This window comes from Leucopleurus acutus, assembly GCF_964270905.1.
Source record: "Leucopleurus acutus genome assembly, chromosome: 5".
NCBI classification, from domain to species: domain Eukaryota; kingdom Metazoa; phylum Chordata; class Mammalia; order Artiodactyla; family Delphinidae; genus Leucopleurus; species Leucopleurus acutus.
Genome location: NC_139147.1, coordinates 55,362,580 through 55,385,220, shown reverse-complemented (window position 1 = coordinate 55,385,220; position 22,641 = coordinate 55,362,580). Strand labels below are relative to the sequence as shown.

General features: G+C 38.9%; 2 protein-coding genes across 2 annotated transcripts in view; one reads left to right on the top strand and one right to left on the bottom strand.

Moving 5' to 3' along the window:
• Positions 1 to 2,096, top strand: part of MYH15 (myosin heavy chain 15) — a gene marked incomplete at both ends in the record, with an annotated part of 180,194 nt that extends 178,098 nt beyond the window's left edge. The window contains 1 exon segment of the mRNA XM_082839245.1: positions 2,082 to 2,096. Within this exon segment, the coding sequence (XP_082695371.1) occupies positions 2,082 to 2,096 (15 nt within the window).
• Positions 2,097 to 7,933: 5,837 nt separating this feature from the next.
• On the bottom strand, positions 7,934 to 22,390 carry HHLA2 (HHLA2 member of B7 family; the record flags this gene model as incomplete). The annotated part of the gene is made up of 6 exons (XM_082839084.1): positions 7,934 to 7,980; positions 8,587 to 8,715; positions 11,273 to 11,590; positions 19,136 to 19,402; positions 20,405 to 20,755; positions 22,327 to 22,390. The coding sequence occupies 6 exons, from the start codon at positions 22,388 to 22,390 to the stop codon at positions 7,934 to 7,936; spliced, it is 1,176 nt and encodes a 391-aa protein (XP_082695210.1).
• Between the last annotated feature and the right edge of the window lie 251 nt (positions 22,391 to 22,641).

Genomic DNA, 22,641 nt, shown 5'->3' with positions numbered 1-22,641 from the left:
CAAATGCTTAATTCTAGGTTAATGTGCAGGCTCTGAGCTCCAGGGCCTAGATTCATGTGGGTAGAACCGTCAGAAGTCCAGGGAGCAAAGATGATTAAAGAAGTACAGATGGATCTGCTTGAAGTTCTAAGTGAACTCCTTCTATTGTGGGCAAGTATGTGACTTTGTATCATATTGATATGGAGACCCCAGGCGGACACGTTTAAAATTGAGGCCATGGGGCTTCCCCGGTGGCGCAGTGGTTGAGAGTCCTCCTGCCGATTCAGGGGACACGGGTTCGTGCCCCGGTCCGGGAGGATCCCACGTGCCGCGGAGTGGCTGGGCCCGTGAGCCATGGCCGCTGAGCCTGCGCGTCCGGAGCCTGTGCTCCGCAACGGGAGAGGCCACAACAGTGAGAGGCCCGCGTACAGCAAAAAAAAAAAAAAAAATTGAGGCCATGAATGAGAACAAATGCAAGAGTCCTGCTTTTTAGCTATCTTCCCTAAAACAGAGAAAGGGACTGTCTACATCTCTGGTCCCCCAAACTTTAGTTCCGATCCAATAGTAGGGGCCAGTGCCCTAATTTTCCTGGTAAAGTGATAGAGTGACAGCACTAAACTGTAGGCTTGGCAGCGTCATTATCTTAGTCTGTTCAGGCTGCCATAACAGAATACCAGAGACTGAATGGCTTACAAACTACAAATATTTCTCACGGTTCTGGAGGCTGGGAAGTCCAAGGTCATGGTGCTGGCAGGTTTGGTATCTGGTGAGGGCCACTTCCCTGTAGACGGCCCTCTTCCCACTGTAACCTCCCATGGTAGAAAGAGAAGGAAGAAGCTCTCTGGGGTTTTTTTTGCATAAGGGCATTAATCCCAGTCACGAGGACTCAACCCTCATGACCTAATCACTTCCCAGAGGCCCCATCTCCTACTACCATCACCATGGGGGTTAGGATTTCAACCTATGAATTTTGTGGGCGGGGACACAAACTTCATACCGTGGCAGTTAGAGTAGCCTAAGCTTCCTCATTGAGATTGTTCCCAGAAACACAGTTTTAAAGTGTGATCTGGCTTTAGAAGGAGAGAATTAAAGGGGGTTGGATACCCTCCACAGAATGCCTACAGAGTACTTAGCACAGGCACCATCATTTCAGTTTTAAAAACATGGTACATGCTTGGTCTTTCTTATTTATTATAAATGAATTACTAATAACCGTTCAAGATAAGTAGATAGGGCAGCCAATAATAAATACTACCTTATGGGAGGGCGAAGGATCTCTTTTGAAGAAGAGACTAGTTGGTTATATTGAATATATTTGGATCCAAATATGAGAAATATGAGACATTTGCAGACTCCAGAAATTTCCTATCGATGAGCAAGTAGTTGTCTCAGGGATAAGGCCTATATGGAGAGATCCAGTTAAGTGGTTTGAACTCTGGCCTCAGTTTGAGAAGTGTTATGGCCTCAGATTGGGGTCTTCTGTGCAGAACCTGCCCAGCAACCCCACGTAATGGATTTGTTTAGGGAAATACTTCACACGTGCGGCAATTGCACTCAGCTGCAGGAGGTCGAAGGGCCTCGGAAACAGATGTAATGCATTCGACTTTGTCACGATTATTTCCAACAAAGAATAAAATGAGTGAAGCAGAAATTGCTTCTGAGAGGCCAGAGATGAATAGGAAAATCGTCCTTGGCAGTGCAATGACTGTTTTCCATTCACAGGAGGAGAGCCTGAAATTCCTTCAACTGTCATAAACCAAAGGAAAAGGTTTTCTCATAGAACTGTGCATCAGGTCTATGGAGCAAATCGGTGATGTGGCTAGTGTCTCCCTCATGGGGTCTTCTACAGAGGGCGCTGCCTTCGCTGGCAATGCAAGGCGAGCAAAAAATTGAGTGACCGAGCACACCCTTGCGGTGAATTACCGGTGTCTGCTTTCTCTGATGCAGACAACTGCCTCAATTCCCTGCCTCCCTTTGAAGCTAATGAAGAGTTGGCTAAGTCCTGCTTACGTCTGGAAAGCACTGGGTTTGGTTCTTGGTATGCGTTGCACTAATGCAAGTCACAGGAATCTCACAGAACACGCTGATATTCTGTTTTTCAGGTTCATGAAGAATGACCAGTCCTTGTTTATAAAGGACAGAGAGGCTGGAGAAGTACAAGGAGGTACTGTTTTATGGCCAGAAACTTAAGTTGCATTTGAAACATACACTTAATTTTTTTACTGAAGTATAGTTGATTTACAACGTTATATTAGTTTCAGGTGTACAACACAGTGAGTCGACATTTGTAAATTATACTCCATTTAAAGTTATTATAAAATGTTGGTTATATTCCTTGTGCTGTACATTGCATCCTTGTGTCTCATTTATTTTATACCTAGTAGTTTGTACCTCTTAATCCCCTTCCCCTCCCTCTACTCCTCCCGCTACTGGTGACCACTAGTTTGTTCTCTGTATCTATAAGTCTCTGTTTTGATATATCCACTCATTTGTGAAACAGACATTTTAAAAAACATGTTTACGCTGTGTCAAAAGTAGTTTAAACAAGGTGATCAGAAAATGAAATAATAAAAGGGAATATTGTTGCTTCCAAGTGTAGTGGGGATTTTTTGGATTTTTTTTTTAACTTTCCTCAGAGGCAAGTAAACATTTCACATGAAAAATTAAATAGATGCAAGAATCTTTTAAATTCTGATGTTAAAAAAATACTTTGTCCATATTGCTTCTTAATGAGTAATATTCACAGAAGACATGAGCTATGTTATGGTCCACGGGGACTAAGGCATATTGGTAAATGGTTATTACTGAAGCTAGTGAACTCTGCTGGCCTTATTTCTACATCCGTGAGTCTATATTTTTAGCCACTAATGGTGGGAGACAACAGGCTTTTCTTAGCATTCTATAGTGATTTACATATAGTCATAGTTGGTCATTTTGCACTTGTAGGTAAAACCCTCCTGCTGGACAACCATGTAGGCTACATACTTGTGCAATACTGAAACAACACCCACTCAAGATGTTCAGATCAGTGATAGCTGGTATGCTGTCTTTGTATTGTACCAGTTTGGCTAAGCTGGAGGTACGTTTCCTGTGTGGTTCTGGATTAAAGTTGGTCACAAGAGAAATATGCACCAGATTTGAGAGGAAGAAGTGAAGGAACAGCTGGGTTCTTTCTGTGCTCATAAGGTCATTGTATGGCCCCAGGCACAGTGATAGCTGGCAACTATTACTCCAGGCTAAAAAGGTGAGTTAGCTGGGATGGGCCACAGCTCTGTGGACCCACAGCTCTCTCAGCTCCTGTCAGAATCCTCGCCCGGCAGGTATGCAGCTCCATGGCAATGGGCGCCAGCTTATCATCTTACAGGTCACTCACAGTGTTGACTTTGGAGGCCCTGAGAGACTGCATGGGGTCCAGTTTGTTCTTATAAATTCCAGTCCATCCTCAGTCCGTGTCCAGCTGTCCTTCCTGACCGCTGGCACAACTGACCGACAGCGACCTCAGGCCCAGCACCAGATGCAGAGGGGACAGCCTGGTGCAGACTTCTTCACCAGTGCCCACAGTTCTATAATGTTGAATCTCTATAATAAATCCTTATTCTGTCGTTCTCAGCAGTCTGCCTCTCTGATCCAACCTGCTTCACACAGGTGGCTCTAAGATTAATTCAGGGACTCAGCGGCGTTGAAGGACACAGAGTCCTTCTTGTCCACCATCCTCAATGTGTTGGCTTTGGTCTTTAAATTTATCACCCTCATCACCGTAAGTAGACTAGAGCAATTCTGAGCACTTTCTCCTCACCAAGTGTCTTATGTGCTTTTTTCTAAAGTTTTTCTTTAAGCGTCCTTAATACTTTACCGTTTGTGATGAACACTGGTCACAACATTGTAGCAAATACCTGAAGTCAACAGAGCTATGTGCAAAGTAGGAGATGATTGTGAAAGAAGTCCAGCTGATAAAGAAAATTGGATCAGGTAGTATTTTTTGTTGTTAACATCTTTATTGGGGTATGATTGCTTTACAATCGTGTGTTAGTTTCCGCTTTATAACAAAGTGAATCAGTTATACACATGTTCCCATATCTCTTCCCTCTTGCGTCTCCCTCCCTCCCACCCTCCCTAGCCCACCCCTCCAGGCGGTCACAAAGCCCCGAGCTGATCTCCCTGTGCTGTGCGGCTGCTTCCCACTAGCTATCTATTTTATATTTGGTAGTGTATATATGTCCATGCCTCTCTCTCGATCAGATAGTATTAATACACAATTGAGGATTGGTTTTCTCCTGTAAGCTATACGGTTAAAAACTTGAATAAGTTAACAAAAGTCTTGGTTTGGCTTTCTTTCTTTTATATTGATGATGAAATTGAGAACAGATCATCTAGTCAGCTGAATTATCCATTCTCTCCTTGCATAAAATTTATGAAAATCTAAATTTATTAGAAATCTGATTAACAATATGACAACTGAGCCAAAAGAGTAAATCAAATTATCTTCATAACTAGGGTCACTCGGCTATGCAAACCCTGGTGTTGAAGGGTACAACCCAACCCCAGAGATGTCAATTCTTGAGTTGATAGGGCCCTTTGCACCCTGGGTAGTCTTAGAGATACTGACATTCTTACTCTTTGGGGCTCCTAAGACTCAACATACTAAATCTAGTTGATTAAACTGATATTAACCATTCATATAAAACTAGAGTACAATACTTTAGCAAATCCATTGCCTGTTTTCTAGGCTCTGGTTTTTCACCTTTTCACTAAAGTGACTTCTGCTTCTACCACTCACCCATCATTAGTTAATCAGATTTTGAATCATCTCTTAGTGATTCATTTCTTCTGAGTTCTTGGAGGAAACCTCACTGTAGCCTCCTGGGCTGATTGCAGCAGGAATGTAAATGAATGGGATAGTTCTTTTCCAAGCTGAACTGGAACCCTTGGCATCCAGGCATTTATAATCTTGATGCATGTAGGGGGGTCAATGAATGATTCTTAGGGCGTGAGAAAGAAGGTAATTATTCTCTTTCCACTATCACAAGTCTTTGCAATGGCAGAATTGTTGGGTCATGACAAGCCATTGCTGGAATCGCAGTGAAGAAAGGGGAGGTGAGATCACTGGATATTAAGGATGTTTGTGCTGTGTTGTCAATTCCTGTCTTCACTTCCTTTACTGAATGAATATTTTGAAAGAGCCTAGAACCAAGAAAAATGGACTCAAAATCACCGTTGTTCATGTCAGAATAACCATTTTTATCTTAAGTATTTAAATGCTGGTAGTGTTTTGTTTTGTTTTTTGGAAGGAGGGAGCTTTAAGCTACTGTTTGCATCTGTAATCCAAGATCCATGAGACAGTTATAAAATAAGTAGTTATGAAGTCTGGGTCTTATCAGTTAATTTTAATTTTCCTGCTAGATGTTCCTGAGATTTTAACAAGTAGAAAAACAAGTTTACCCCACTCTTTACTGTTATTTATTCTGATTAATGGAACTCATAAATAATAAAAGGTGTGCAGCAAAAAGGAAGTATGCAATCACGCTATAATTCGTAAGTGAATTATAAGTTCTGAAGGAACCTAGAAGTGGCTGGAAAAGTGTAGAAGGTCAGCAGTCTGAGTCCGGGCAGAAATTATAGTCTGCTTTTCTCTTCTTTATCTGTCTGTATTGCCTTCCACTCCTATGCAATCCCATGTTTCCATCAGAATAATAAGTATATTGGTACATAGTGCCATTTGAAATCATCTTTACAAATAACAGTTGGAGATGATAAGAGCACACACTTCTTGAAGCAAGTAGAGCATGTTTAATTACAGTGGGAAAAGCCTAAGTGTATTTTTTTCCCCATTCTATTATCCTGCAATCCCTCCTGCCTTTTTTTCTGGGTAAAAGTCCTGCATGATGATGTGTGAATCAGTCAAAACTTCAATTACCTTTTACAGTAGCATCCTTATACTATAAATAGTTTGATAAAGGAAATGCCTTACCACGTTTTCGTCTGCAGTACCGTCATGGCTAGATCTCTGATCAGTAGATGGATGCCCCTCTACAAGAAAAAACAGAACTTAAAAAAACATGGCTTTGCAAACACCCAAATTCTCCCTTATTCCCTCCTCAGTATAATTATATTATTAGAAGCACGTTAGTTACTCCCCTCTTCAAATCTTTTTTCCAACAAACAGCATTAAAAATGCATTTAATATACAAATACCTCATCAGAAACAGACAGCAGTAAATTCTTATGGCTGTTTCAGGGTCCTCCAAAGCAGGGATAAAGGCAATTCAACCAGGCCAGCAATTCCTGGCTTTTTAAGATTGTTGGCCTGATTCCTACCAGATATAAACAATGGAAAATAGCCAAGGTGGTGATGGATAGGAAAAAGAGACATAATGTCATTTCTCAAGGAAGGCCTTCCTTCTGGGTCTTGCTAAAATCTAGGATAATTTATACTAAGGGCATTTTAAAACAGAGTAATAGAAAAGGGACTTTAAAAAGAAAACATACATATGAAACAACAGCCTGGGAACTGGAGGTTTTGTGACTTTTAGTTTAACAGCTTGAAATATATTTTCAGCCCACCTAACTACAGAACTGTGGAACTTCTTTTTATTTTAAGTGGTCAATACCCTAACATGGTTTTTTCTGATATCTCCTGCCTGCTCCTCCAGAATCAGGATCCATCCTGCTCTCTGCCACGGGAAGCTGACCTGGATGGGTTCTACCTGCAGGGCTTCTCTGCCCTCTGGTTTCCAGTTGGGGTGGAGATCAAAGGGAGGGAAGGGCAAAATCAGGTACTTATTCTAGCTCCTTCCCTATAGTCTATCTGTGTCCTCTGAGTGAAGGTCGCCCTCCTTACAACACAGCTTGTTCCATGACTCTCCTTGCAGGTTTTGGGCACTGCTCTTTCTTCTTGTCCCTTCAAGTTCAGGTTTTCTAGCAAAGTTCTGGGGGAATGCACTATCTTCTGTGCTCCCCTTTGTCCAGTTTTGAGTGTGCCAGGTACTTTGTGTTGGACTTGTGCACACTTCCAATATAGAAACTAAACCATCCTTCTTGAGCAGTATGTAGTGCCCCCTCTCCTATAACTGGAACCTATCTAATCACAAGTATCATCATATTAGGGTTTACATGTGGGGGACAAACTAGACTACCTGCAACCTCCCATCTTTTTCTACTTCTGGCAGCTAAGAGGAGCAACAAGTAAGGGGACTGACCTATTAGTATAAACAATCACAGGGCTACAACTGGTGAAATTCTCACTCACTATCACCCTTAAAATCCTACCTTCAATAATGGTGTCTGCTATATCAAATAACCCTAACTTCAGCGGGGGCAATAGGCAAATATCAATCAAAATAAGGGACATGGGATCTATTTAAACCTCCCAGGACACTCAGAGCTTTCTCGGAGAGATTATGAAAGGAGGGAGAGCTTCTTGGGCCCTAGATCTACCTCTGCCACTGGTTAGCTGGGTCATCTTAGGTGGTGCTTATAAGAGTCTATTTCACATACCTACTTAGAATTTGTGTTAACTTTCTGGATTCTAGTTTTCTGATCTGTAAAATGTGGAAATAAGTAAATTCAAGCTTTTCATAGATCTAATTCTGTTGATAAAAGCAAAGTCTTTTTAGAAGTCCTGTGACCATGGAATCTTAATGTATCATGTTAAATTACTACAAGTAATTAAATTGCTATAAGTAACACAGTTTTCTAGCAGAAAACTTAGAAAAAAGTTTTTTTAAAAACTTAACAAGGATTAAAATAAAATAGCCAATCAAGGACAATGCTGTTTTGAGCAGTAGCAACTGTAGGCGAAACTCAAAGAAAGCGAAAACAGAGCCCAGGGACTTAAGGAAGTCCAGACATAATAGAAGTACCTGGGCAGATGTGTGGTGGAGAGATGTGTAGTACCTCTCTACAAAGGCAAAGAACGTTTTGGCTTCTTTTCAGCTATTTTTCAATGCAAGATAATTCAGATCATCCTGTGTATTATTTTACTGCCATATCTAAATTTTCTCTCTTTAGTAGAAAAAAGAGAAATAAAACAACTTAAATAACACGTGACTTTCAATTCATTTAATCAATTTCCTGTTATTATTAAAATATTCAATGGGGCTTCCCTGGTGGCGCAGCGGTTGGGGGTCCGCCTGCCAATGCAGGGGACGCGGGTTCGTGCCCCGGTCCGGGAGGATCCCACATGCCGCGGAGCGGCTGGGCCCGTGGGCCTTGGCCGCTGAGCCTGCACGTCTGGAGCCTGTGCTCCGCGGCGGGAGGGCCACAACAGTGAGAGGCCCGCGTGCCGCCAAAAAAAAAAAAAAAAAAAAAAAAAAAAAAAAAAAAAAAAATTCAATGAAAAACTGGCAGTGTGATTCAATGGATGTGCTTGTATATAGCTTGCTGTGTCTCTGACCATTTAACTCAGGATAATTTCCTAGAAGTAAATAGTTAGGTGGAAATGTGGGCACCTTTTAAAGAATTTTTGAAAAAGTTTAAAAACAGCTCTGCAGAAAATTCAGATCTATTTACATGCCTAGCAGCAGTGTAGGTGTGCAGCTGCAGGTGTATGTTTGATACACCCCTACCTGAACACCCGGGCACAAGACCAAATCCTCCATGAGATATTGCCTCTGTCGGAAGACATGCATCTTCTTGATTTAACAGCTAGAGTTAACAAAATTGCCACCATGACTGCCACCAATGTTGAAATTATTCCGACAACTGTTCCTTGACTTGCTTCAACAAAAAGTCTATAAGCTGGAAGAAAAGTTACCAGAAAATAAAAGAAAATGTATAGATGGTGAGTAGAGTATATTTACTAATTTTATAACTAGCTATTTCTGCGTTCTGGATGGGAGACAGATTTCATATTAGTGAAAAAACTCTTCCTAGTGAAAAGACCCATTAAAGATATGAACAACAGCCCTGTCTGGACCAGAGTTGTTCATGAGCATAAATAATAACTCCCAACCTCAATGTGTCTATTGTGGGAAACCTGCCAAAGCTGTGATATTAACCAATTTGGGGCCTAGTGGGGATGAGAGTCAGGAGAGAAAAAGTCTGAAAACTTGAGAGACAATGAGTCTTCTATGTATTTTAAGTCTCTATTGTTTTTTACTGTAATAAGATAATCAACACACTTTTACAAAGGAATAATTATGACTACAAACTAGCCTCAGCCTAGTGTATTCCTTGGGGGATGAAGGGAGGTTGCCGTGTACCCTTGGCTTGGACAAGGCAGGATCCTAGAGGAATAGAGATGAGCAGTGCAGAGGGGATGAGAAGAGTTGAGTAGGAGCCATGATCTTGAGTAAAAGGTGACAGGTGACCACCAGGATAACCGATAGTGCTTGGAGCTCCTCAGGAATAACTGGAGGAGCCAGAACTCTTTTCAGCATCTTGGTTGGAACTAGCATTGTTATAATTGGTATTAAAGGAAGTGGGGAACTCAGAAGCCAGAAACTTGGAGACCTTGAGTAACCAAAGTCAGAACCAGCCAATCTTATAATCCACGTTCTACCAAAGAGTAAGGAGCAAGCATTAGAGAACAGAGGTCAAATTCAGGGGGGAAGATAATTATGGCTTTTCTTTAAAATGAACAGCTCTATATAATGGATGTCAGTTTTTATGAATATACTTTTACTTAATGTTTTACAACCAATAAAACATTAATCTCTCCACACATTTGTCATCCTGAAATTCTATACCCACGTAGAGAAGGAGTAATTAAGTAGGAATGTTGACTTCCTAAAGTGTTTTCATAGGCATATTTTTCCTCCTGAAGAAAATTCTGCAATGTATAGCTTCTTACTTTATCCATGACCCTCAGTTCCCCCATCTGTAAAGGGATTTGTCCAAGATCACATATTGATTCAGCAGCAAAATTTAGCAAGAATTATTTAATTTCATTCAATTCAGTGCAACCTTTCTAGAGAAGATCCAGACTCTAGGAATCATAAGCCCCACTCTCTGGGCCTCCTTTTCAAATACTGCAGTATTTCCTGGGCAAGGCAGCAAGCAGAAAATTGCAGTTCAGTACAGAACAGCAAGTTTCCTTGAAAGAGTGTTTCTCCTGTTCCCTGCCCCGATGGGGTAGTTCCTGCTATAGACCTCTTTCTGGGGGGAAGTATGGGCAAACCCTCTTGCAGTCTCAACTGACCAGTATTTTACTTCAGAATGAGAGGTTCTGAAAAGCTTTTCTTTGACAGAGGTGGAATGGTCATGATGCTTCACTTTGTGTAAACTGAAAATTAGACCTCTAATTAGAAAGATGGGCCAGATGTGGTCTTCAGACTGTTTCTTCCTGATTATTTTTCTAAACTCCAAAATGAATCCAACATTTAAGAAAATAGAATTAAAGCTTAATTGTATTTTATGTAAAAGTGACAGTCCTATTTTGGGGAAAAATAGGAGCTTCATCTGCATCTCAGTTTTCAGTACCCTCAAAGTAGCAACTCTACAAAGGGAGTGTTATCACTCAGTGTCTTGAAGTTTCTATCTATTTGAAGTTGTCCTTGACCCAAGGACAACTCTGTATTCTTATCTCCAAAACGCACTACATAGAATCTCCAAACCTTCAAATCTGTTATTTCTCCTAATTTTCATAACTATAATGATAAAAATATTTCTAAAACATATGTTCCACTGACTTATATTTTAATAAAGAATAGAAAGAGGAGTGCCGTGGTCTCCCATGATGTCAAGTTGATCACTTAAGGGTAAGGGTGATCAGCCCACCTTGAAGGTCAACTTCATGAGTACACAGTCTATGACTCTATGGATACTGGACTAGAAATATTTTAATTAATGAGTTTTACCAGTTAGCTACCAATAGAGGTAAGAAAAAAATGAGCCGAATCAGGCATACACGTAATGTTTCAAATGCCCTTTGGTAACTGTTTTCACCAGATTCACAGACCATGCTTCCCCAGCATCCAGCAGAGTCCAAATTCTAACTTCCTCCTGTACCTACACAGCTTCAACTCCCCACCCCCAGACCCTGAGGCACAGTGGTAACAGGAACTGAAGATGCTCAGCCCACAGAGTAACAAAACATATAGGTTCCCTCTTCATTTCTGAAGCCCTGAAACCCTAAAAAGGAAATCTTCTGGGAGTAATTTCTTTTTTTTCAATGCAAGACTTGCCTGTGGTTGAAGGAAGGAGATTGTCTTGACTGGAAGTATCCCTGTAAACAGTATTTTCAGAAATTCTATTCAAAGGTATTCTTGAAATGGCAACCTAATTTTCCTGTTTGATGTTCACAATCTCTAATGCTGTACCCGAAACCCATTATGCAACCCTACTTGTAACTTACCTACATACAGTGTTTGGATGGTGAGTAAAGTATATTTGCTTGAAGAAATGTTGCACAGGTATTCTCCACTGTCTGAAAGACGAAGATCCTTCAAAGTCAAAGAGAAGTCATGCAGGCTTATCAGAATTTTGTTCCGTGAAAGTAGGGGTTCATTGATAATTGTTTCTTGTGAGGAGTTCAGAAAGTGAGCCAGGACCAAAGAATTCCCACTGTCCACCCTGGACCAAGTGACCCTGAAATCTTCATTTGGTAGGAAAAAACTGTTTTCAGGTTTACACGAGAGTGAAACGTTTTCCCTTTCATTTTTACGAAGGCCATCTAGAAACAGAATAGAAAAGTAAAGATTAATGAAAACAAAATTTTCAAATGAATTTTCTAAGTTACACCTAGAAATATCTTTGAAAATACCTTTTGGAAAGCAATGAGATATTTGTACTGTGGAGTTTATTAAAAGCTTTACTACCACTATTTCAAAGTCTCCCACCAAAGTTAAGCTTAGGCTTCAGGAGACCTAAGCCTGGGCCAGCTAGGGAGGTGACACACCTGGTTTTTAACTCCTACAGCCTGGCGGTGATCACTCAAGAATGTTGCTATGGTTATCAGCCTTTTAAACTCAGTGATCTTCCTCTGCTGACCCTGAGTGCTGGAGTTACGTCCTTGTCACTATCTACACCGTGGCAGTCTCTGCTAATTTCATGGTCTCAACCACTTCTTAATCTCTCTTTCAAGACAGAGTCTCTTTTCTTGCACGTAAGAAGTATATTTCTAACTGTGCAGGTAATTCCTCACTGGACCGAGCTCTTAGAACAGGGACTCTGCTGGGTATTCTTAGCTTGTCCCTCCAGAGCTAACTCCATCTTGTCCTTCCTATTCTCTAGTTCTGTCAGCTGGCCTCTATGGACTACCATGAATTGTTCTCCCTGGTTCTAGACATACCTACTTTGCAGTCCACCTGTGCGAGAGTGATGCCAAAGCAAGCCATCTAAAATGCCACTTCCAGTCGCTCCAATATTTCATATCCTTCTTTGGCTCCATACTACCTCCAGGGCTGGCTCAAGCTCTTCAGCAAGATGAAGCCATTTGATCTGGTTTTTGCCTTCTACTCTAGGCTTATCTTTTGATACTTCAGTTTAACCCTCAACCATTTATATTTCCACCAGTTCAAGCAATATTTACTCCTCTGTGCTTTTGTGTCTAGTATGTTTTTTGCCTGGAATGCCTATGTTCTCCTGGAATTTCCTACTGCTCTTTTAAAATTCTGCCCTTATGCAACTTCCTTAAGCATATGTTCTGTAAAAACCTGACCCACACCCAACCATGGTGAACAGAATTACTCACTCTCTTTGTATGCTGCATTCCTGGTTTAGTTTTATTTTTACATGTTTGTACTAGATGCTGTGGATCCAGAAGTAAGAGTCCACAGCATCTAGTACACATCCGGTTCTTAAGTTCACAGTCTGAGAGTGACAAAGCTTGGTACATAATAGATCCTCAACAAGACAAAATAACGCTGAGCCTAAGGAACTGTTGGAACTCCAGGATACTCATTTCTGAATAAACATGAGAAATTATGATTTTCCTTAGAAAATATTTGCAATTTAATATTTTCAACCCTTTCCCATGATTCCATTGCTGCCTGGCTGATGAACAGAGAACACTGGCTGCTCACACTACTGACATCAATATAAAGGTAGTGAATAGTTCATATTTTTAGTGTCTTCTTGGTGAATATTTTGAGAATTTGAAACTCAGGGGTAGAGGCAGGGCCAAGATGGCAGAGTAGGAGGACCCTAAGCTCACCTCCTCCCACAGACACACTAAAACTACAACTACATATAGAACAACTCTCTCTGAGAATGACCTGAAGACCAGCAGAATGGCTCATCTATAACTAAGGATATAAAGAAAAAAATACACCAAGGTGAACAGGAGGGGAAGAGAAGTGATCTAGTCAGGACCCACACCCATGAGGGAGACCCTGCACTGCTCCAGCTCCACCCCTGTCAAGGCAGTAGTCCTCATATGCCCCAGGAAAAGCCCTGGCCTGTGCCAGACTCCAGCTCTAGCCCCCCTGGCTCCAGCCTGCACCTACCAAGGCTGCACCCCCAGCATGCCCCAGAAGAAGCCCTGGCCTGTGATTGGCTCAGCTCTAGTCCCCATCCCTCACCAAGGCAGCAGCCCCCAACACACCTCAGGAGAAGCCCCAGTCCATATCAGGCTCCAACTCTAGCCCACCCCACCCTCCAGCTCCAGCCCGTGCCAGTGATAGCCCTGGTATGCCCCAGAAAAGGCCCCTCTCCATGCTTGCTTCATATCCAGCTCTCCCACCAAAGCCACTGGGCACACGGAGACTGCATAGGGAGACTCTCACAAAAGGACATACCTTCAAGATTGAGATAGGTAATTGTCTTGCCTAGTTTTATAAACACAAACAGAGAGTTGAACAAATTGAAAAGACAGAGAAGTATGTCCCAAATGAAAGAACTACCCTAATGAAATGGAGATAAGTAGTTTACCTGATAAAGAGTTCAAAGCAATGGTCATTAAAATGCTCACCAGGGGCTTCCCTGGTGGCGCAGTGGTTGAGAGTCCACCTGCCGATGCAGGGGATGCGGGTTTGTGCCCCGGTTCGGGAGGATCCCACGTGCCGCGGAGCGGCTGGGCTCGTGAGCCATGGCCGCTGGGCCTGTGCGTCCGGAGCCTGTGCTCCGCAAAGGGAGAGGCAGCAACAGTGAGAGGCCCGAGTACGGCAAAAAAAAAAACACAACAAAAAATGCTCACCAAACTCAATAAAAGAACAGAGGAACACAGTAAGAACTTCAACAAAGAATTAGAAAATATAAAAAAGAGCTGAAGAATACAATAACTGAAATGAAAATTGGAATCAAGAGCAGATTAGGTAATACAGAAGAATGCATAAGTGACCTGGAAGATAGAATAGTGGAAACCACCCAATCAGAACAACAAAAAAGAAAAAATACATTTTTAAAATGAGGATAGTTTAAGGGGACCTCTGGGACAACATCAAGCATACTAACATTCATATTATAGGTGTTCCTGAAGGAGAAGAGAGAAAGGGGTAGAAAACATATTTGATGAAATAATGGCTAAAAATTCCCCTAATCTGAAGAAGGAAAAAGATATTCAGGTCCAGGAATCTCAAAGAGTCCCAAACAAGATGAACCCAAAGAGATCTACACCAACATATCATAATCGAAATGGCAAAAGTTAAAGACAAAAAAATTTTCAAGGCAGCAAGAGAAAAACAAAGAGTCACATAAAAGGGAACTCTTATAAGACCATCAGCTAATTTTTCAGCAGAAACTTTGCAGTCTAGAAGGGAGTGATATGATAGATTTAAAATTCTGAAAGGGGAAAAACCCTACAACCTAGGTTACTCTACCAAGGAAGGTTATCATTCAGAATTGAAGAAAAAATAGTTTCCCAGATAAGCAAATGATCTTAAATGACACATTAGACTAAATGGACTTAATAGATAACTAGAAACCGTTCCATACAAAAAAACATCAGAATATACATTCTTTTCAACTTCACATGGAACATTCTCCAGGATAGGTCACAATGCTAGGTTATAAAACAAGTCTCAATAAATTTAAGAAGACTGAAATCATATCAAGCATCTTTTCTGACTACAATAGTATAAAGCTAGAAATCAATTATGGAAAACTGGAAATAGCACAAACGTGGAGACTAAACAATATGCTACTAAAAAACAAAGCGTTGATGAAGAAATAAAAGAGGAAATCAAAAAACACCTTGAGACAAATGAAAATAGAAACACAATGCTCCAAAATCTATGGGATGCATCACAAGCAATTCTAAGAGGGAAGTATATCACGATACTGGCCCACCTCAAGAAACAAGAAAAATCTCAAATGACGTATCTTTTCTAAAGGATATAGAAAAAGAAAAATGAATAAAGACCAAAGCTAGTATAGAAATGAAATACCAAAGGTCAGAGTGAAAATAAACGAAGTAGAGACCAAAAAACAATAGAAAAGATCAATGAAACTAAGAGCTGTTTCTTTGAAAAGATAAACAAAATTGGAAAAACCTTTAGCCAGACTCATCAAGAAAAAAAGATGTGCTAAATAAATAAAATTAGAAAGAGGAGAAGTTACAACCAATATCACAGAAATACAATCATCAGAGAATACTATAAACAGTTATACATCAACAAATAGGACAACCTGGAAGAAATGGATAAGCTCCTAGAAACTTATACTCTTCCAGGACTAATTTAGGAGGAAATAGAAAAGCTGAACAGACTGATTTCTAGTAATGAAACTGAATCAGTACTAAAAAAATTCCAACAAACAAAAGTCCAGGATGAAATGGCTTCACAGGAGAATTCTACCAAATATTTAAAGAAGAGTTAATATCTATCCTTCTCAAACTATTCCAAAAAATTGAAGAGGAGAGAACACTTCCAAACACATTCTACAATGCCACATTACCCTGATACCAAACCAATCAAAGACACTACAAGAAATGAAAATTACTGGCCAATATCCCCCCAAAAATTAGATTCAAAAATCGTCAACAAAATATTGTAAGCCAAATTAATTCAACAACACATGAAAAGGATCATATGTTATGATCAAGTATAATTTTTCCCAGGGATGCAAGGATGGTTTAATATCCATCAATCAATCAATCTGATATACCACATTAATAAAGCAAAGGATAAAAATCACATGATCATCTCAAAAGATGCAGAAAAAGCATTTGACAAAATTCAACAACCACTTATGATAAAAACTCTCAACAAAGTTGGTTTGGAGAGAACATACATTCACATAAAAAGGCCATATATAACAAACCCACAGGTAACGTCATACTCAAGGGTGAAAAGCTGAAAGCTTTTCCTCTAAGATCAGGAACAAGACAAGGATGCCACTCTTGCCACTTCTATTTAACATAGTATTGGAAATCCTAGCTACAGCAATCAGACAAGAAAAAAAAAAAATAAAAGGCAACCCAAATTAGAAGAAAAGAATCCAAATTGTTGCTATTTGCAGATGACATGATACCATACATAAAAAACCCACAAAATCTCCACCAAAAAGCTATTAGAATAAACAAATTCAATAAATTTGCAGGATACAGAATCAATGTACAAAAAATCAGTTGGGTTTCTGTACATTAATAAAAAATATCAGAAAGAGAAATTAAGAAAAGTCTTATTTATAATTAAATAAAAAAGAATGAAATATGTAGGAATAAATCTAACCAAGGACATGAAAGACCTGTACTTTGAAAACTGTAAGACACTGATAAAAGAAATTGAAAACAATACAAATAAATGGAAAGCTATTCTGTGTACATGGATTGGAAAAAGTTAACATTGTTAAAACGTCCATACTACCCAAAGCAATCTACAGATCCAATGCAACCTCTATCAAAATACCCATGACATTTTTCACAGAACTAGAACAAATAATTCTAAAGTTTGTGTGGAAACACAAATTATTGATGATTAGTGATTTTTTTTTGGCCAAATAGCCAAAAAAATCTTCAGAAAGAAGAAAGCTAGAGTTATCATGCTCCCTGACTTCAAACTACACTACAAAGCTATAGTAATCAAAACAGTATGGTACTGGCACAAAGCTCAGACACATAGATCACTGGAACCGAACAGAGCACCCAGAAATAAACCCATGCACTTATGGTCAATTAATCTACGACAAAGGAGGCAAAAATATACAGTGGAAAAAAGACAGTCTCCTTAATAAGTGGTGTTGTGAAAACTAGAAAGCTATATGTAAAAGAATAAAACTAGAATATTTTCTCATACCATATACAAAAATAAACTCACAACAAGTTAAAGACTTAAATGTAGGAACTGAAATCATAAAATTCCTGGAAGAAAATATAGGTAGTATGCTCTTTGATATAAGTCTTAACAATACTTTTTTGATCTGTCTCCTCAGGCAAGGGCAACAAAAGCAAAAATAAACAAATGAGACCTAATCAAATTTTAAAACTTTTACACAGGGAAGGAACCCATCAGTAAAACTGAAAGGTGACCTACTGAAAGGTAGAAGATATTTGTAAATGATATAATACCTGGTAAGGGTTTAATATCCAAAACATATAAAGAACTCATACAACTCAATATGAAACAAACAAACAAAAAAAGATCTGATTTTTAAAGATGGGCAGAGGCCTGAGTAGACATTTTCCCAAATAAGACATACAGATGACCAACAGGCACATGAAAAGATGTTCAACATCACTAATCATCAGGGAAATGCAAATCAATGCAACTGCAGTGAGATATCACCTCACACCTGTCAGAATCACTGTTATCAAAAAGACAACAAATAACAAGTGTCGGTGAGGATGTGGAGAAAAGGGAATCCTTGTGCACTGTTGGCGGGAATTTAAATTGGTGCAGTCACTATGGAAAACATGATGGAGGTTCCTCAAAAATTAAAAATAGAACTACCATATGATCCAGGAATTTAACTCCTGCGTATTTATCTGAAGAAAAAAAACACACTAATTCAAAAAGATATATGCACCCCAATGTTCATAGCTCATAGAACAATTATTTACAATAGCCAAGATATGTAGGCGACCAAGTGCCCATTGACAGCTGAATGGATAAAGAAGATTTGAGTTACACAGACACACAAAGTAGAATATTACCAAGCCATAAATAAAGAATAAAATCTTGCTATTGTGACAACATGGATGGACCTGGAGGGTATTATAATTAGTAAAATAAGTAGAGAAATAAAGACGAATGCTGTATGTTTTCACTTATATGTGGAATCTAAAAAACAAACATAATAAAACAGAAACAGACTCACAGATACAGAGAACAAACTAGTGGTTACCAGAAGGGAGAGGGGTGGGAAGAGAAGCGAAATAGTTAAAGATGATTCAGAGATACAAATTTTCAGTTACAAAATAAATAAGTCACAAAGATGTAATGTCCAGCACAAGGAATATAGTCAATATTTTATAATAACTTTGTATGGTGTGTAATCTATAAAAATATCACTATGTTTTATACCCCAAACTAATATTATTGTAAGTCAACTATACTTCAATAAATTTAAATATTAAAAATAGAAACTCAGGGGAAGAGAAGGCCAAAAAGGAAAGCTAACCTCCACTTTCACCACATAATAGAGATTTACAGAAAAAATTTGCTTTGCTTCTAGTGAAGTATAAAAGAATATTGATAATTTTCCTCAGAATTAGATAAATGGTGCCAAATTAATTTTTCTTCTCCTTAAACTCTTCTTAAACAGTAGCTTATAGATATAGAGACTGGTGAGAGTTTGGGTTTGTTCAAATAAATGAGAGGAAGGAGTAGAGGTGCTGATAAAGATTAATGGGCTAATACTACTTAAGAAGACTAAACAGAAAGAGACTAAACAGAAGCAATACTAATTTCTGTTGGTTGAAAAACTGGCAAGAATCAGAGGTTGTGACCTGCTCGGAAACAAGTATCCTTTCCTTCTCCTCTGATCTTCTAAAGTCCAATGCAAGTAGAAAATTCTATGTAGAAGAACCATAGAGAAATACAGCAATGTTCATGGATGTATTTTCTGCTTTCCATTTCACAATTGTTTTCCTTCAACTCATAAACACCTTGCAAGGTAAGAATTACTTCCATTTTACCAACCAGGAACCAGCGCTCAGAAGTAAAAATGACTGTGTGAGGTAACAGAGCCAGTAATATTAGATCTGGGACTCCAGTCCTGGTCTTCTAACTGCTGCAAATGCATTTCCTTCCTTTGTGTTCTTCTCTTAACCTGTAAATCAAACCCCATTCCCTCCCAATCTCTGACAGCACAGGTACACAGAAAGCCTTGTGGAGCCTACCTTTCATTGTCCATCTCCCTGTCCATGTTTGCTTCAGCAATGTGTTTTCAATAGCACATTGATAAGATGAATTTGATCCTGTAATATTTACTCTACTGTTAATATAAAAAGGACCCAAAGATCCGATTTCTTCCTTATTGTTTTCAGAGATTGGTGTATTATCCACTTCCCATGTGATAAATGGATAAGGATAAACACTTAACACATTGCATATTAAGAAGCTGTTTGTGGTGTTCTTTTCATACTTCATCACAGGTGTGACAAAAGCTATGTGGGAGAAAGAAGGGCACGTGAGGAACTGTCATTAGCTTCTTTTTAGCCCATCTGCGCAGAACACATTATTTTAATACCCATGAAATGAAAAGCTAAGCTTTGCGAGCAAAACCTGGCAGTTTCTGAAAGGAAAAACAGCAAAAACTCTGTAGAACCTTAAGATATAGTCTGGTGATCTACAAGGAAAAAAGAGCATGCATGGATACATAGCAACTAGAAAGCTCAATTCTCTAGAAAGAATTCTAGAAAAAAATCTAATGGCCTCACTGAGCAGTCAAAATGTGGGTGTCAAAGCTGACAAACTAGAGCTCACGCAGCAGTTTGTACTCTTCAGGTACTGACTCAGAGCCTTTCTGATTCTTTGTTTACCCATAATTCTTAGATTTCTGAGTCAAGGTCTGAAGCAGATAAATGGAACAGAGGGAGAAAGAACATGAGCTAGATAAAACAACCCATTAGAAAATGCCCCTCCCAATAAATAAATGATTAGATAAATGAAGTTAATACAAACAGGAGGAAAGCATATAGTATTACAATTAACTTCATTTAGAAAACAGAAAAATGTAATTTAAATCAATTCAATATTTTTAAGCTATCATATTGGCAGAATGTCTTAAGATGGGTAATATTAGGTGTTGATAAGACTTAAGGGGAAAATGTATACTCTTATGCTGCTGGTATAAATGCCATATTAAAATTTTACTTCTGATACTTTTGTTTCAGACCATTTCCCAGTATTAAATATAAGGATGTTCATCACAACATTTTTTGTAACGTAAAACACTAGAAATACCTAAATACTTACTAATGGAGGAACGGGTGCATCAATTATAGCATGTCTAAACTATGAGACACTATGCATTAAAAATAATGAGGTAGTTTGTATGTATTATCTTGGAAGGAAGCCCATAGCATATTAAATTAAGAAGAAGGCATTACAGAAAACATGGAATGGTATCATTGTCATGTTTTGTAAAATGGTATATGTACACTTACCTCCCACTTTTAGTACCACTTTGTTTATGATTTTTCCAAGTGATGTTCCCACGTAGCATATGTAAGTTCCTTCATCCTGAAGCTTTAATCTTTTGAAAGATAGGGAGGCATTCCCATTGTGAATTTCATCAAGGAAGAGGGATGTCCTATTTACATATCTGGGATCTTGCTTTTCCAACTGGTCACTGTTTTTGTAGTATGAGTAAACATAGTTATCTTGATTCTTCCAGTGAACTACAACATCGGGCCCACTCTCAAATGAGCAAGGGAGAATTATATCTTCATCAAGTCTTCCAATGACTATTTGCTCACTCATAGGAACATGACTTATGGAAGCTAAAAAGAACGTATCTAAAAACAAGAGCAGTTATGAAGAGAATTAGTGATGGGTGCTTATCAAGTGTTCTACCAGGACTACCTAGAAGAACTATGCTAGGTCAGCAGCCTGATCATTAACAGACCACATCATCTATCAAGAACACTTGCTAGTCTAATTACTAGAAACAAGCCATGAAGCTCTATGTTTGAGTGTCTGAAATTTCAATCGAGTATCTGTTGTATTCAATGTAACCATGAGAATTGACAACAGCATAAAGCATAGAAACTTTGTTCCATGCTTGATCAATAGTCTCATCTCTCCTCTGATCCTGGCCTGCTACAGTTGCTGGAAATTATGTATGTTATATAAATTAAAGATTCCTGTTGATTTTTATTTCCTGAATACATTTATTTTTAACACCTACTATAACAATAACAAATTAGTTTATCCAGCTAGCTGGAGCTAGCAGGCCCTAAAAGAATAGAATAAACTTAACTTGGCTGGGTTAGGAAATATTTGGAGCATGTAGAAGACAATGCTGCATTAAGGGGTCTGTTGGGAATATGTAGACATTAGTTTCAAGAAAGGGTGCACATAAGAGGAGGAGTCCAAAAAGGGAAATGAAGTGATTCATTTATTTTGGCTTTAAGACAACTCTCAGGATATACTATGAGTCCATCAAAATATAGTTAAGGAATATTATTCTGGATATAAAGGTAGAGGTCCAATCCTCCTAATATATATGTTTGTATATGTGTGTGTGTGTGTGTGTATATATATATATATATATATATATATATATATATATTTACTGTCAACTTCAGAAGGTGGTTTTAAAAAGCAAATGGACTCATCACAATCAGGTTTTTGCAAAGCAAATCTACTTACCCATTTCATAATCACTGAAGGCAGTATCCAGATTTTTTAACCAATTCACAAAACATTTTAGTAGATCATATGCCCTATCTATGAATTCTGTGATATTTGCACTGGAAAGGACCTTATCTTACAGACAATGGACTAAACTCCTTTGACCTTGCTCAAAGCTACCCTAGATGGGATAATCGGGTGTTCATATGGCCTTGTCACAAAGTCTTTTTCCTCTGCCCCCTCCTCTGAGGCTCTTTCCACTCTATGTCCCACTTTGCCTTAGAGAGATTTAGTCTATCTCTGTACCAAGTGCTAGAGGAATGTGGCATCAAGCTGAGAAGAAAGACATGGAAAGGTGGGAAAGAAAAGGAGTGTTTTTGTCGACCTCCCTAATTGCTCTACTAAAAACCTCTAATATTTCATTGGATAATTTAAAATGCCTGCCACAGGGCCTAGCAAAGCTGATAACGCCTTTTGTCAAGTGTCAAGTAAGTACCAAGCTTACACTTAAAAAAAAAAAACCAAATCAACCAATCAATCAAACTTGCCTTTCTAGTGATTTTATATTTGGTAGCAGATAACAGATTAGAAAGAACCTCAGAGTAGATAGAAGAAAAGTTAGAAAAGTTGATAAGCTATGGCTACAGAGGAAACAGCTCCCTTGCCTTGTGGCTCATGTTCCTATCAAATGATACAAACAACTGACACTTGGGTGTATTATAAAGATGCTTACCTTGAGATCCACATAGAGATGGTATAAGAATGAAGAAGAAAGACAGAGCTGCCTGTGCCTTCATGTCATGTGGAGGTCGTATTAGTTATACTATCAAAGAGAAGCAAAATATACAAGTTACAGATTTTAAGTACAAACAGGAATTGGAAAAGAAAGAATTAAAGTGTCTCCCTATAGGAGATTCATTAAATTAACTATGGTACATTCACACAAATAATTCTTCTGCAACCATTAAAGATAATACTGTAAAATATGGGTCAATGGCATCAAAAGAAGCTCTTAATGTTACAGGAGAAAAATCAGATTACAATGCTA